General features: G+C 44.8%; 1 protein-coding gene across 14 annotated transcripts in view; it reads left to right on the top strand.

The window, feature by feature from the left end:
- The window catches only part of CFAP61 (cilia and flagella associated protein 61), a 97,288-nt gene that overhangs the window by 34,639 nt on the left and 48,404 nt on the right, over positions 1–14,245 (top strand). For all 14 annotated transcript variants that reach the window (XR_007202424.1, XR_007202421.1, XR_007202422.1 and 11 more), the window contains one exon: positions 7,136–7,263. Coding sequence is in view for 8 of the 14 variants with exons in the window: in XM_048297997.1 (XP_048153954.1) it covers positions 7,136–7,263 (128 nt within the window). In the remaining 6 variants the exon portion in view is untranslated. The remainder of the gene's footprint in view (positions 1–7,135; positions 7,264–14,245) is intronic.

The following is a 14,245-nucleotide window of genomic DNA, read 5'->3' as shown; positions in this document are numbered from 1 at the left end:
TTTCTGGTGTTTTGGCCAGTTCACTACCAGTTGCCTGAACTTTTCACTAGTGCCCAGACTTAGCACAAGCCATCACCTTGAGCTGTGCAGGCAGAGAAACAGAAAGGACTCAGAACTGATAGACTGACTGTTAACAACACCTTGCTGTCCAGTCCCAGCCAGTCTGCAGTGTACAGCTTGAAAATTTTAGATCAGTTGTAATTTGAAGGTAACAAAAACAAGGACTTAAAATCAGATTTTAAAACATGGGGGAGAGGCTGTCCACAGAGGCTATCACAGAGCAGTCTATTCTGAGCAGACAAAGCTCTTTGCTCCTGACTGCAGCTGAGAGTAGAACGAGGTCTGTCACCTTACCTATCCAAAGAGAAATGCCCAGAAGGTGGAGAGAGGGACAGGCACGAGTGCTGTGAAGCACCAGAGCCTCTGCTTTGGAGTGTGTGCCCATCCTGGGCACTGGCCATTCCCCATCCTGGTCTGTGGGCATGACCACAGGAACAGCCAGCTCTGCTCCTGGAGGTGCTTCTGGGGCAGCAGTGCCCGGAGTAACTCAGGGAAAGCGGTCACTGCTATTTTACCCTCTCACTGTCTGCCTTGGAGCAAAGTGTGTGCTGGCTTGGTAGAACACCTGTAGCAATTAGGGGGTATATTTTGGCAGTTTCAGTTCTATTTATGTGCAGTTGAAGCACTGGAATGTACTGAATATGGCTAAAACATGGAAGGTTTTTGACGGTTTGGGTTGTTTTTTTTTTTTCATCATTAGGCCTCTACTAAGATAAGAAAGAGCAAATATAGCAGAGAGCCTAGGGAGGATGGGCAAGAGAATTCCCTGCCTTTTAAATATCAAGGCTCATGTATCAAAGTTAAAACAGCAGAGTTCCTTTGTGTTACAATTTGTGTGTGGACATTGGGATTACAAACAAAGGCTTGGTGTGGATAGTTTTCACTTAACCAGGGGAGTAGTATTAATTTTTAAAGCAGTAACTGTTGCTTAAGATGCTCGTGTGCTCGAGTAATGAATTTTTAATGCTTTTGTAGTATATGCATGGATGAAAATCCATTATTTATTGTTCTTCCCCTTGGCTGGTGAAGGTGATGGTTTTATAGCACCAGTAGGCACACAAACAGGCGTTCTGAAGCGAGGCTGATAACAAATTTCCTCACTGTAAATGTCAGTGGGGTTTGTGCGATGCTGCCATTACATTTTGTTTGGAAGGCTGAGTGTCACGCCGTTATGGGAGGCACCAGATGGCATCATTAACAGGAGTGTTTACCACTTATGTGCATGTGTGAAATTAAAAGTAAGATGACCTATCTTTGTTTTGAAAGCGTGGTGTCAGTGCTGTACAGGTGTTAATGACATTTGCAGTAAGCTGAAATAGGCACTTCTGCTTACAAACAGGTCAGACTTGGCTTACAGCTTTTTCAAAGCCGTTTGTTAGATTGATAATTCCAGCTTGTAAGGAGGAAGCAGACATTTTTGCCACAGAAAGGTGATGTTCACTGTTATAAAATGGAGAGCTATGTCTGCTGTCACTAAAACGTTGACTCTGTGACCCTACTGATCAATCTCCCCTCATATCCTGGACTATTATTTGTTACCTCGTGTTCATTATTTTCAGTATGAAATGTTACGATTTTTTTTTCCCCCCCCAAGCTTTTAACTTTATACCTCTCTTATGTTTTTCAATGAGTTCCGTATATTTAAATTGCTGCCTCTGTCGCCCTGAGTCTGTACTCAGGCACTGTGAGGTTGCCTCTGCCTGCTCTCAGCTCTGGCTCTGCTCCTGTCACTGCTGAGTGTCTGTGTGTGGGCAGCTGCCTCTGCAGGCTGGCTCAGTGTTCCCAGAGACCAGTGCAGGCTGCCCCTTGGCTGCTGTTCCTGTGCTCAGGCCAGAGGTTACCATAGGGCTCCTTTCCCCAGGGGCTGACAGGCCTGTTCCTCTCTCAGAGGGATGTGGAGCTTATGGGGTCAGTCCTTGGCCAAAACCCACGTTTGTATTTGCTGCTCTCTTTCCTTCTGCCTTGGAGAATAAGCCGTAGACAGATGACCTGGGTAGCAATGACTGCTGTCAGAGGACTAGAGCCAGCCATGTGCTTTACCCCCTTGCCAGCCTGAATGCTCTGATCGAGTTCCTGTGCCTTCCTGTCCTTCCCTTTCTCCCCAGAAAAACGGAGGAGAACTGAGCTCTCTGAAAGTGGCACCATTCCGAGTTCATTTCTTTGGCCTTTGAAGCAGAGCAGCAAGCAATCGTCAGGTCCTTACACGAGTGTGAACTGCCCGGCCCTCTCTGGGCTGGGGATCCAAATGTCAGTGCTCAAAGGGAAAAAGAGCAGCTTTTTACCATGGTAACGGTGGTTCTGCAAGGAAATTAAATAGATGTGTCCGTGCTCTGCTCTCCTCTGCTGCTGGTCGGAGTTAAGCAGGAAATCCCTGGCTTCGTACGGAGTCATAGGGACTGGCATATGATTAGTTATGAATATAGAGGTGGCTTTTGCCAGAAGCTGAAGATCAGCATTTGCCCATATAGGCATAATAATGGTGTAATAATACTGACTTCATTCATGAAGGCCTTGGGGATCTGTGGATGAAGATACTCTGTAAAGGCAAGGTGTTATCTAACCGAGCCACAGTTCTCGAAGAAGGGTTCTTTGACAAAGACAAAACGATTAAGGCTGCACTCTTCATCACTGTTTCTTTTCCTGTTTTCTTTTCCTTCTGTTTCTGGTGTTTGTATAAATCTGTGAATGCTTGGAAACAGCTTTTGAAAACATGTTTGCAGAGATTTCTAATGAGGCTTTTTGGAATGTAGCTAGTATTTAGAAAACAATTCCTAATGCAGGCTGAAAAAGCATGCATTTTCCAATCAGTTTTGTTCATATCACCTTGGTAAACATTGATGTTTCTTTTTTTAACTTGTGGTTCAAATGGAGCTTGAAATTAAAATAGCTCTGTTTGCTCACCTTCTTGTTTGCCTGCCACTGTCGCTGAGCTCAGCACTACTCTCGTAACAGGTTTGTTAATTGTTTTCACCGCTTCTGATGGTTTTTACAGAAACAGTTCAAATCGTGTGGATCCTCTAGAGCAGTAACTGTTGTTTCTCAGTAATAAATGTTGAAGTAAAACCAACGCTTTGCAGGCAGGTGTAGAATCCCACAAGACAGGGCTGGGAGGGCCTGTGAGGGATCAGTGGAGAGGGATCAGTGAGGGATCAGTGGAGATGCCAAGAACATAGCAAATGAGTCAGCCCCATGTTTGCCATGCAGTGCCCTGAGCAGCCCTTCTGAATGTGGGCCACTTCAAGATACTTGAACTGCAGCCAACACTTCAGTGTGTTTAGCTGGGCAAGGCCTAAGTCCTCAGGGTCTAATAAAGTCAAGTCTAAGTTTAATGGTCAGACTTGATGGCCTTAGAGGTCTTTTCCAACCTAAAGGATTCTGTGATGCTGCGAATTCTGCAGTGTTAGGGAGCCTTTGCATGAGGAGTCCCAGAGAGGAGTGCAGCAGCTCTGACACGCTACTGAGTGTTACTGGGATAGACTTTCCAGTGCCCAATTCAGAACAGAGTGCTGTTCTCTTCCTGTCAGGGCTGAAATCCTTTGTCCAGATTTTTGTTTTTACATTTTTGGGTGTTCAATTTCCATGGTTTTTTGTTAGAATGAAGCTAACGTTTGCTATAAACCCTGACTGGTTGTAGAACAATTATAATAAATACATACAGTAAACCTTCAGCTGGCCCAGGGTCCAACGTTTAAAAACAGAACTAAAAGGAACCTCAAAGTATTCTGGATGTGAGTTTGTACCATCAATAAATAATGTAAAATAGTGAGTAAATGTACCACGAATCCATTCCCAAGGCATGTGCAAACCAGGCAGGAGAGCTGGGCGTGAAGCTGTACATAGTTGGAAAGTGCAAAGGAAATAATGTTTGCTGAAACCTTATCAGTATTTCATGTCTCTTTTTCCTTTGGTTGCTTGGAGTAGCAGGATGTGTGAATTCTGGATGCCATAAATGAATCCTGCTCTGGCCCATGTTGTGCTGTGAGATCATCACTGAAAGCCATGGTTCCCATGCAGGGTGTGTGTTGTCAGTGTCTGGGGACTGCATCAGCGTTTTAATGAGGCCTGGTTTGAAGGCCTCTGGATGATGTCATTGGGTGTCCATGTGCAGGAATAGCCCCATGATCTGATGCCAAAGGGCCACCACTGCCAGTGGCCACCACTGCCAGCTCCGCTGTCCCTCTGCCCCTAGATGGGAGCAGCGTTGGGAGGGCAGGGATGCCAGTACTCCAAATAATCACTTGATAACCAAAGAAAATCCTCTTTTCTGGGCTTCGTATGCTTTTTCTACCAATGGCAATTAATGCTTTTCGCCTTGCATTAGTTAACGATTGCTGGTTTATTTAATAGATTGGATACAAAATAAACATGTTAGTTTGCTATTGACCTATCAATTACGATGTCTGATTACCCCTCTGGGGAACACGTGTAGCCATTTGTCCTGACATTTGGTTAAAATAGGTGGTATTATGGGACCAATCCACCTAATTCCTTACTCCCCAGGGCTGTTTAGCGTACTTAGCTGCAGAAAGGTGATTTCTGGAGCATGACAGCTGTTGGTGTTGGGGCCATTGTGCGGGGAACAAAAAGGGTTATACTCTGCTCATAGGCTGCCTTTGTGTCACTGATACAGAAGCCATTTCATGAATTAGACACAACTCTTCCTAGGGAAATTGTATTCCTGCTTTTATTGCTGCAGAGCATTAAAATAAACCACCAGCACAGCAGTAGGAGATGTTTGAGCATGGTGTTGCCGAGAGGCCTGTTGGGTTTATGCTGTTTGCTGCTGGCATTCCTGCCTATTTTCATTGGTTAGGTACATTACAAGTAGTTTCTTTCCATGTTTTTTACTGTTCTATGAATTTATTAAAAGCCACGTTTCAACACAAACATTGCTTAATGGTTTTTCCTCCGGAAGTCATTGCTTTTCTAGAAAGTTGCAAGTCCATGTGTGGAGCAAAACCCAGCCTGGCAGAATTGCTGTCTGCCAATCCCGGGAATGTGAATACTGAGGTGAGGGCACAGTGTCCTCCACGCCTGATTGTGGGGCTGGGAGAGCTCCACACGTGTCAGCACTGGCAGAGCAACAACTCATGTAGCTGGGGCATAACCATTCAGTGTGTTATATAAGAAACACGGTCAGAGTTTGATTTTAAGTAGTGAAGGATGTCTGTAATACTTGGCATTGGTTCTTCTCGTTTCCTAAAATCTCTTCTAAAGATGTACACTTTCAGGGAAATACAGAAGGCTTTTTCAGTTTCTGAAATGTGGAAGTGTTACAGACATAGTCTAATTTATGATTAAAATCCTTTTTGCTGGCAGATCCTTCTGTAAGGAGTGTTCAACCATGTTTGAAAGCAGTGGCTTTGAATGGGATTATGGAGGTTCTCTGTAGGGACTTGCCTATGTCCTGTATAACCCTGGAGCAGCAGGGTGGTTCTGTCCCTTGCCCAGGCATTCTTCATTGTGGGCGTGTGCTGGCTGCCACACAGCTGACCTCCGTTAAGCAGCCACCCTGGGCTGGCATACTTTTTGAGATATCTTCTGGAATTTTCCCAGGGCAGTCCAGTCCCTGAGATGAATCTGGCTCACCACTGGATGTCATCGTTGCACTGTGGTGAACTGCAACTCAAAGAACATTTATCTGGCAGTAAAAAATAACGTTGCCTGACCAAAGGTGACGTACAGTTTTGCCACATTCTAAATGACTTGCTATGCAGTCATGCCATTTGGCAGGGAATTGATCCATAGTGCTTCCATAAGGGACAGGACAGCACTCCAGTGAGTTCCACAGTGTGGTGGGGCTGTGCTGAAACCCCAGCTGTGGAGCTCCACCAGTGCAAAGACAAGGCATGAAAGATCTCTTGGGGATCTCAGTGTGCCGTGTACTTATTGAGAGGGCATGTGTAATTACCACAGCTTTAAAAGAAAGTACTTACTCTTCATCTATTGAGTTACTCTGTCAGCTGATACATAGGGAATATATTTCAACTGTACATTCATAGGAGGAATTTAGAGGACTTAATTTTATTAGTGCTGTTTCCTATTTGTAGTAGAGGAAAACCTGTTAGAAGCCTTAGATTGCTTCCTTCCTAAGTATCACAGCAGGAATTTATTGAAGAAGTTTCTGACAAATAACAAAAGTGGTTCAGTTTTGTATTGGTCTTCCCAGTGCATTTATGAACCTGCAGTTACCCATTCTGTGAAATGGGAATGTAGGCAACCCAGAGCAATAGGAGAAATGCAAACTGCGAGGTGGAAAGTATTTCTGTGTCTTTCATCAGAAATGTGAAAACTTAACATAGTCAAAGCGAAAAAAAAAATTGTCGAATGCAATGGTATCTCTTGTCTCTTAGCTGTATATTTGTTTGGAGAATCTCAGGTAGCGAGACCTAGAGACACGTGGGAAAAAAAACCACATGGAGTTTATTCCCTTAGCCAGAGTGTGAATGAAGTGGTGTGGAAATCGGTAACTACCAACGTTGCAGTAAGATTTGTGACTGGTGCATTGATCCCAGTGACGTTGAGGTACTCGTTTACTCATGTGGCAACCTGGCTTTCCAGGTAGCTGCTCTGTATTTAAGAAAAGAGAAGGATTGTTTTGGAAAGGGAGTTTTCAATTAAACACAAAGACACTCAAATAGAAGTTCCTAATCAATTTACAAGTAAAACCATTTCCATAAATAAACCAGCAAGTGTAAAAACTGCTCTATGAGGTATAAAAATGGCCTTAGCAGTATGTAAATGCAAGTTCCTGAGGCGTTTGATAAATGGCAGTGAGTGATAGCAGAGGCAATGTTTTGTCCTCTCCTGCAAGGATTCCAGCACATCCTGCTCAGGAGAAGCCAGGCCATTGAGCTCTTGTAATTTTCTGTGACCTAGTAAATGTGTACATATTCCACGTATCTTAGCACCACTTATCTGGTGCCACGCACAGAAAAATGGTGTTAGTCATGTCAGTGAGCCATAAGAAGTTTTGTGTCAATGCAAGATAATGTATCACTGAGAGTTTAATGATTCCTAGCAGGCATTCAACTATTTTTTTAATGCATTTCTATGTCTTACATATTTTTTTCAGCTGAATTATTCTTTGAACCACACAAATCGAAAGCTGGTGCTGGAATCGAAAGTGTGTATCAACACTAGAATTGTGGTGGTTGGTGCATCCGATGTTGGAATCTCTTTTCTGGAAACGCTGATTTTTTGGTAAGTTTTTTATTTTATTTCCTTTGCTGAAAAGGATATGTTCCCTTTTGTATGAAGGGGGTTGTTTCTTGCATTTAAAGCATTCCTTGGGTCCATCTCAGTAGTCAGTGTTAAAGGTCTGAGCACCTGCGGATGTAGGGATGGATGCTGGTGTCCTGGATGCCTTGGGACTCACAGGATTCCAAGCAACTCCGAGTTGCACGCGGATCCTTAAGGTGAAGCCACTCTGAAAATGAGAATTGAAAACACCTAAAGTCGCTTTGGCCATTGTTCTTAAACCACAGTCTTGTGGGGGGAGGTGGAGTCAATGGCCCTTTGCCTGTGCTCCCAAGCATTACTGACCTTTAAAGCCAGTCGTGCCTGGTGGGATCCCAAACCTGTCTGAATCCCCCCTTCCCCAAGTCTAAGGCAGGGAAACCAGTGGGTGAGTTCTGCTGTTTAGCAGCCTTCCCAACGCAAGGACAGGGTGCTCTCTCTGGCGTCTCACTGTTGTACCTGCTCCATGGCAGTTTCAGGCGCTTGCTGGGGAGTCACACCCTGAGAATGCAGTTCCTTTGATGCAGTTGGTGTTTTCTGCAGAGTTTAACCACGCATACTAGAAATGTCATTAAAGACTTGCAGAAGTGAATATAAAAGTCAAATTCTGAACATGATTCTTACAACAAAATGCAGCAAGAACTGAAAGAGTCTGGTGCTTTTATGGGAGGCAGAGAATGGAAAATTCCACCTTTTTTTTTCCAATTAAGCCAACAACCATTGATAACATCACAAGTTACATTTTCAATACATCAAGAGAATAATAAGTTGAAGAGCTTTATAGATGTTGTATTGCTGGAGGAGTGCAGAAAAAAAATTCTGCTTCTTGCCCTTCTCTTAGTTCTTGACTTCCTGTAAAACAACCGATCTCAGGGTAAATAGTGTCCTCTCATCCTCCTGTTCTCAGCACCTTCTAGGCTTTCAGTGCCATCCCAAATTCAGCTAAACATGCACTTTAGAGCTTCTAACCCCTTTCTTGTTACTCACCCTGCGCTGTTTGTTGCTGCCATTTTGTTATAAAGCACTGTGGGGAAGCCAAAGCGTGTTTGTGCTCCAAGTGTGTCAGCTGAGCCTGTCTGTAGTGAACAGGCCTTTGCAGGCATTGCCCTTGGAGCTTCCTTGGCCGAGGCTTTGCAGCCAGGGCCCGAGTTTGAAGCAAACTCGGGCAGAGTTGCTGCAGGACACATCCTCTGTGAGCTTGGCACCCAGCCTGAGACATGGGGTGCTGCTCAGAGAACCACAGTGCCAGCAGGCACCACTTAGTGCAGTGTCACAGAATTTATATTAATAGAGGTATAAATTTGGGAAAGATTAGTTTTTAATTTTCACATCAGCAGCAAATAGCCTCCTGATCAATGTGAAGGCCTTTTAAAACAATTTAGTTTAATTTACTCATAATTTTCTAATATTCCCTGCAAAGGTTACATGCACTAAAAATAGCTGGATTGAATCAATTTGTGAGCCCTAATCCTTAAAAAGAGGAAGTAGTTTTCTCATCGTTATTCTTCATACTTAATTATTTTACATTACCAGTCACCATGGAAACATACAAATGTAATTCACTTACCGATGTGGCAATTATTAGAACTCGATCTTGCGAGTGTTTTCAGGTTCTTTGAGACTGAAGAAATACATTTTTCATTAAGCAGAGAAATGACCCTGAGAATGAGCTCTGCTGCCCCGTGGCAGGATGCCTCCCGCTCCCGCTGTGCCGTGGGCAGTACCTCCCAGGGCACAGTGCTCCTGGAGCAGTGCCGTGGAGCAGCCATGGCACCGCTGCTCACCCACCCGAACCCCAAGGAGCTTTAGGCTTTTCTGTGCTGCTCGGGCAGCGTGTGCAGGTATATGTTTTCAGCAGTAGTGCTGCTTTTCTCGAGGATGGACAGGGATTGTTTTGTTCTTTTACTGGAGGGCCAGGTGACTGGTGGACGCAGCAGCGCTGCACTGGCAGGGGCAGAGCCTGGTCCCTAGCCAGCTGTTGGTGCGACAGTGGGTGGTTTTATATTTGTTTGGTTGGTTCCTTTTTTTTGTCTTCTTTCCTTTGCTAGTTTCAAAGGGATGGGCAGGGCAGCAGGGTTAGGCCAGAAGGACACAGGATTACAAGCCCCAGTGTTTCCAGTTTATCCCGGGAACCAGGGGCTGGTTCCTGGAGCAGCATGCAAACTCAGGCAGCAGGGATGGAAGTTTGGCTTAAGGAACACGGACCTTGCTCCCGACAGTATCTTGTCACTGGTTCCAGTGCAGGGAACCCATTGGCTTTTATCCAGCTCTTTGCATATAGCTGTGGAAAGCACTATGGTCTTCAATTATAGGGAAAACTGTTTTTAATCTGTTGTTTAGAAAGCCTCCTTAATCCAAACCCTGATGTAAACAATGACTTATTCTCTGAGGATGTTGGAATATGCATGACATGCTACATGAGATAGCCATGAATGGAAGGTGCCTAAAATCACAATATTTCATATGAAATTGTTGTGAAATCTATTTCCCTCTCCAGGTGGGTCCATTAAAATAACTATTGCATTTAATAACCAGATAGATTAAAGTACATTTTTGTCAAAGCCCTGAACTTCTTTCTCAAAGTAGAATTGGAATCCGGCACAGTAAACGAGAGTTTTTCGCTGCAGGGCGATGTCTCCCACTGGGAGTTCGGGGTACCCAGGATCAGCTCCAAGGTGGCAGGGCTTGAACAGCGTTCCTGACAGAGCCCGTTATCTGGCAGCACCGGGGTACACAATATCCTGCACATCTGGCCTGTTTGGCTGTAGTTAGCATAATGCTTGCTGGTTAATTAGGCTTTTTATCTTTGCATTTGTCTGGGAACATCTGAAGCCTTCCATGTTGCCTGTCACTAATTAGTTGACTAATTAAATAGTTAGTGCTTACTTGCTGACCACAGAGCTCACGCGCGATGAATGGGTTAGTGATGCCCATTGTTTTGTCCTATCTGTCTTTGCCACATGAGCTGACACACGTGTGCTTCCCTCTGCCTTCCCTTCATAGCAAGGCAAGCCCAGGCCATGTGCTCAGTGTCACTGGGCCTGCATCCCTCAGACATTTTTGCCTTCCATTGCCTCTGGTGAGCGGAGCTCGAGTCGTGACAGAGATAAATCAGATGGGTCAGAGCTGGCCTTGTTGCGCAGTCGGCATCACAATGAACGCTGGCAGTGACTGATACCAGACATAAACGAGGGAGAGGATGTGGATCAGGATCAGCCTTCCTAACAGCCTCTGCCAGAAAAGAAGACTCAAGTAGCATCAGTATGGGCTTATGTTATAGTTATGGTCTTGCTTTTGAGACTCTCTGCAGTTTTAAATATGATTATTTCAACTTGAAATACTTGTCCTTTAAATATGTGCAAACACTCTCAGCCCAAACTGTTCTTTCACACTTGAAATTTGTAAGGATTTGTAGATTTTCTCTAGTTACTATTTATGTCTGAATACCTCTAACTTCTTAGTGAGTGTTAAAGCTGATCTTGGAAATAGTAGTTTTCTCATAAAAAGCCTGTTCAAAATTGGAATGAGTCACAAGGGTTTTTATAGAATGCTGGGCTGCATCTGTCATCCCCTCCTGGTGACTCAGTGGGACATCCACAGCTCTGAGCCTGGTAACCTGGTACCTCTGATCGATGCAGTTCAGAGCAAATACAGCAGCTTTCCAAGTGCAAACACTACACTGAGGTTCTGCAGCTCTCTGCTAAAGCCATGGAGGAGGTGTAACCACTTTCTCTTCTGTTCATATTTAGTTTTGTTTGAAGTTTGTTCCCAGAGCTGCGGAGGAGGGGTAGTGCTGAGCCCTCCAGAGCAGCCTCTGGGCTGCCTGAGGGTTGGCTTGGAAGCACAGCAGACTCTGCAGGCTGCTGCAGTGGAGAAAAAATTACTTGTCTGGCTAAGCTGTGGTCCTTCCCACTAGTGATTAGCGTGGATTTAATTCCTGTTCGTGTCTGTGTGTGTGTGTACTCAGAGGAGCAGAGTGAGTGAGGTGCTGACACGTGGAGGTCACTAACTAAAGGGAAGGATGTTTGGGGTCAGGAGTTTTGGCCTAGCTGGCTCCTCTGCCAGCGGTGTCCCTGTCCTTCCTGGGCTGCCAGCTTTATGTCATGACGACTTGGCACTAGGGGGGTGCCTCAGAACGTGCAACTTTGAAAAGTTGTGTGTCCTCCTGCTGGCAGGATGAGCATGTGTGGTTAAACCTCAAGCCTTCCAAGTTTAAGGGCAGGCTGGTGGCATCTGGGAGCATTTTGAGGCTGCACGCTCTGAAGGCAGTGTTGCCGGATTTGCACCAGGCTACATCATGGAGTCAGAATACTCATCTCCTGTGGAAGGTATCTTTTCAGCTTTATACCGGCTAGCGCTTATATTTCAATGCCTTAGAAAGCCTCGAGCAGCCTTGAGAGGTAGCAAGGGCGATCTAGCACTTTAGTAGCTCTAAAATCGGTACCTGAATCAGCTGCAGAGCAAATACCATCAGCAGAAGCAAAGAGGGAGAAATATAGCTCCCTGCTCGCTCAATTCCCTGCAGTTAGAAGCCTTCAAATGAGACAGACGACCAGAGGTGTTTACAGGAAGGTAGCTGAGCTGAGAGAGGGCGTTTGCCTCCCCTCGACCATCTTTTATTCGGAGAAGGGGAAAGGGGAGGACTGGGGGCGGACCCGGGGTGAGCGGCCAATCAGACACTGCTGAAGAGTCTGAGTTACATTTGGCTTTGCCCGCGCTTGGAACAAAGGAACTCGGAGCACATGTCTTTGGGAGGGGGGATGGGAAGCTCAAAACAGGCAGCAACAATTCCCTATTTTTTTTTCTTTAAAGCTGGGTTGTAACTCTTAGTAACTTAAAAGTGCATAGAACAGTAACAAAACAATAGTGCAAAATATAATTGTAATCTATCGTCCCTACAACTCGACAGTACCTAGGATGCCTTTAAACTAGTTCCCCAGTCAAAACTCAGGGGTTTAGTCAGGACATCTATGGTACGGAGTATCAGGACAAAGATTTACAAAATAGGCAGCAACAATCTCCTCTGCAATAGTTTGGAAAATTGGAGTCTGGTAGACAGCCATAAAAACCCCACCACCTTGGTTTTAACATGGGTAATTGGCCAATAATATTAAAAGTGTCCTATTAGCAAGCTGGAATCTGCATTGTGTGTTACTCGCTGGAGCACTCACACAGCAGTAGGCAAACCGGTGAAGTTTCAACCACACTTTAGTTTTACTGCCCAATTTATGGTACCTTTATTTGTGGAAAATGGTGTTGGTGTCTCTCTACTATGGTTTGGAATCTGCCAAGTGATTAAACAGCGAGAGACTGTAACTACCAAGGCCATCATCAGATAGCCCTCATTTTCTGTCTAGAAAAATAATTGCCCTTTTTGAGGAAAATGAAACACTGGAACACTTGTGGAATGGAAATTGAAATTTTAGGAAGGAAGTGCTCTCGCTGAAGCAGTGGTTGGATGGTACTTTGCTTAGGTCAGACTCAAAGCCAACTTAGATTTGGGATGGTAGGGCTGCCCTCGTGAACTCTGTAGCTGTGGAAGGATATGGATGGGTCTGATTTAGCTGTGTGTTTTGAGTAGGCAAGGAAAAGAACTCTTCATATTTCTCTGCCCTGTTACAGAACAATTCATACTGTAAGAACTTTGCCATGTTGATTTTAGTAAGCTAGATCCTGAGAATGCCGCAGATCTTGAGTGGATGCTCTAGTTTTTGTAAGCAAAACCAGTTGCTGGGAAGTGAGAGGTGACTGGAAGGGACAGATGCAGTGACAGCCACAGGAGGGGGCTGAGGTGTTTCAGAGTAGTGAGTTATAAGGTGGATGGGAGTTCAAAAGAAGAAACTGGAAAAAGACATGTTTGGTAATGTTCAGAGAGAAAGCTAGATTGTAGACTGATGTAAAGCCATGAAAAAAAAGGAATTGGAAGGCAACAGAGTCCGAGTTGCTGGTGTGTTTAATTATATTGCCTAGGAAAAGGATAACCACAGTAAAATAACCACAGAGAAGGAAATCTAGGACTAATCACTTGAAGGGGGAAGAGTGAGAGGACTAGTTTATATAACCTAGCAGGAGAATCCAAATTTAACTGGGGAGGAACATCTTATGAGACAGGATTGCCCTGGGTTTGCTGGGATAGAGTTAATTTTCTTTCTAGTAGCTGTGTTTGGATTGAGTGTGAGAATAATGGTGATAACTCACAGATGTCATTGTTACTAAGTAGTGAACCAACAAGTTTGAAGTTTGATGAGGGACCCAGCTGCCAGTGGAGAGAGAAGCACTCCCAGCATCCGTGAAGGGTGTTAGTCAAAGAGTGAAGCAAATGTTCTTTAGCTCTTTAATGTGTTCTTGCTAAGATGTCAAAAATGGTGACAGTGCTGGCTTTCATGTCCTGGGCTTAGAGGTTGCTCTTCTTAGGGTGACAGCATCTGATAAACCTGGCAGGAAATTCCTGGGGAAAAAAAAATACAAAGCACTGTTCCATCAAAATAGACATTTTTGAAGGGACCTTGTTGTTTTAATACCAGGAGGAAGCAACTGGGGCATGATGAAATATTTTGCGGAGAGAGGAAGAGTTTTCATGGGCCAGGTTGTGTGGAAAGCCCCTCCTTGGGACACTTGCATTGACAAGTGTCCCGGTAAACACTGTGCTGTTATCCCTTTTTTTGTTGAGCAAATTCATTCACAGTCTTAACACTTTTTCCTAAGGTTGATCCAAGGGAGAACTGGCTAATCTTTGTTTACTGGTAATTGAAGAGGGATAACTTGTAGGTGGACATCTGTTGGTCAGCAGTGAATCTGGAACCCTGCTCTGGGGGCTGCAGTTGATGCCCTCAGAAAAGGTTCTGGAGAAGAGGTGCTTTTGGTAGGTGTTGATACAAACAACAAGCCCTTCTGCTGCTGGTGAAGCCAAGTACGGCCGCCCCGGGAGGCAGAGGCAGAGAAGGAA

The sequence above is a fragment of the Corvus hawaiiensis genome, chromosome 3 (genome assembly GCF_020740725.1).
Source record: "Corvus hawaiiensis isolate bCorHaw1 chromosome 3, bCorHaw1.pri.cur, whole genome shotgun sequence".
Classification (NCBI taxonomy): Eukaryota; Metazoa; Chordata; class Aves; order Passeriformes; family Corvidae; genus Corvus; species Corvus hawaiiensis.
The sequence above is the reverse complement of the archived record's forward strand: the minus strand, read 5'-3'. Positions and strand labels throughout refer to the sequence as shown.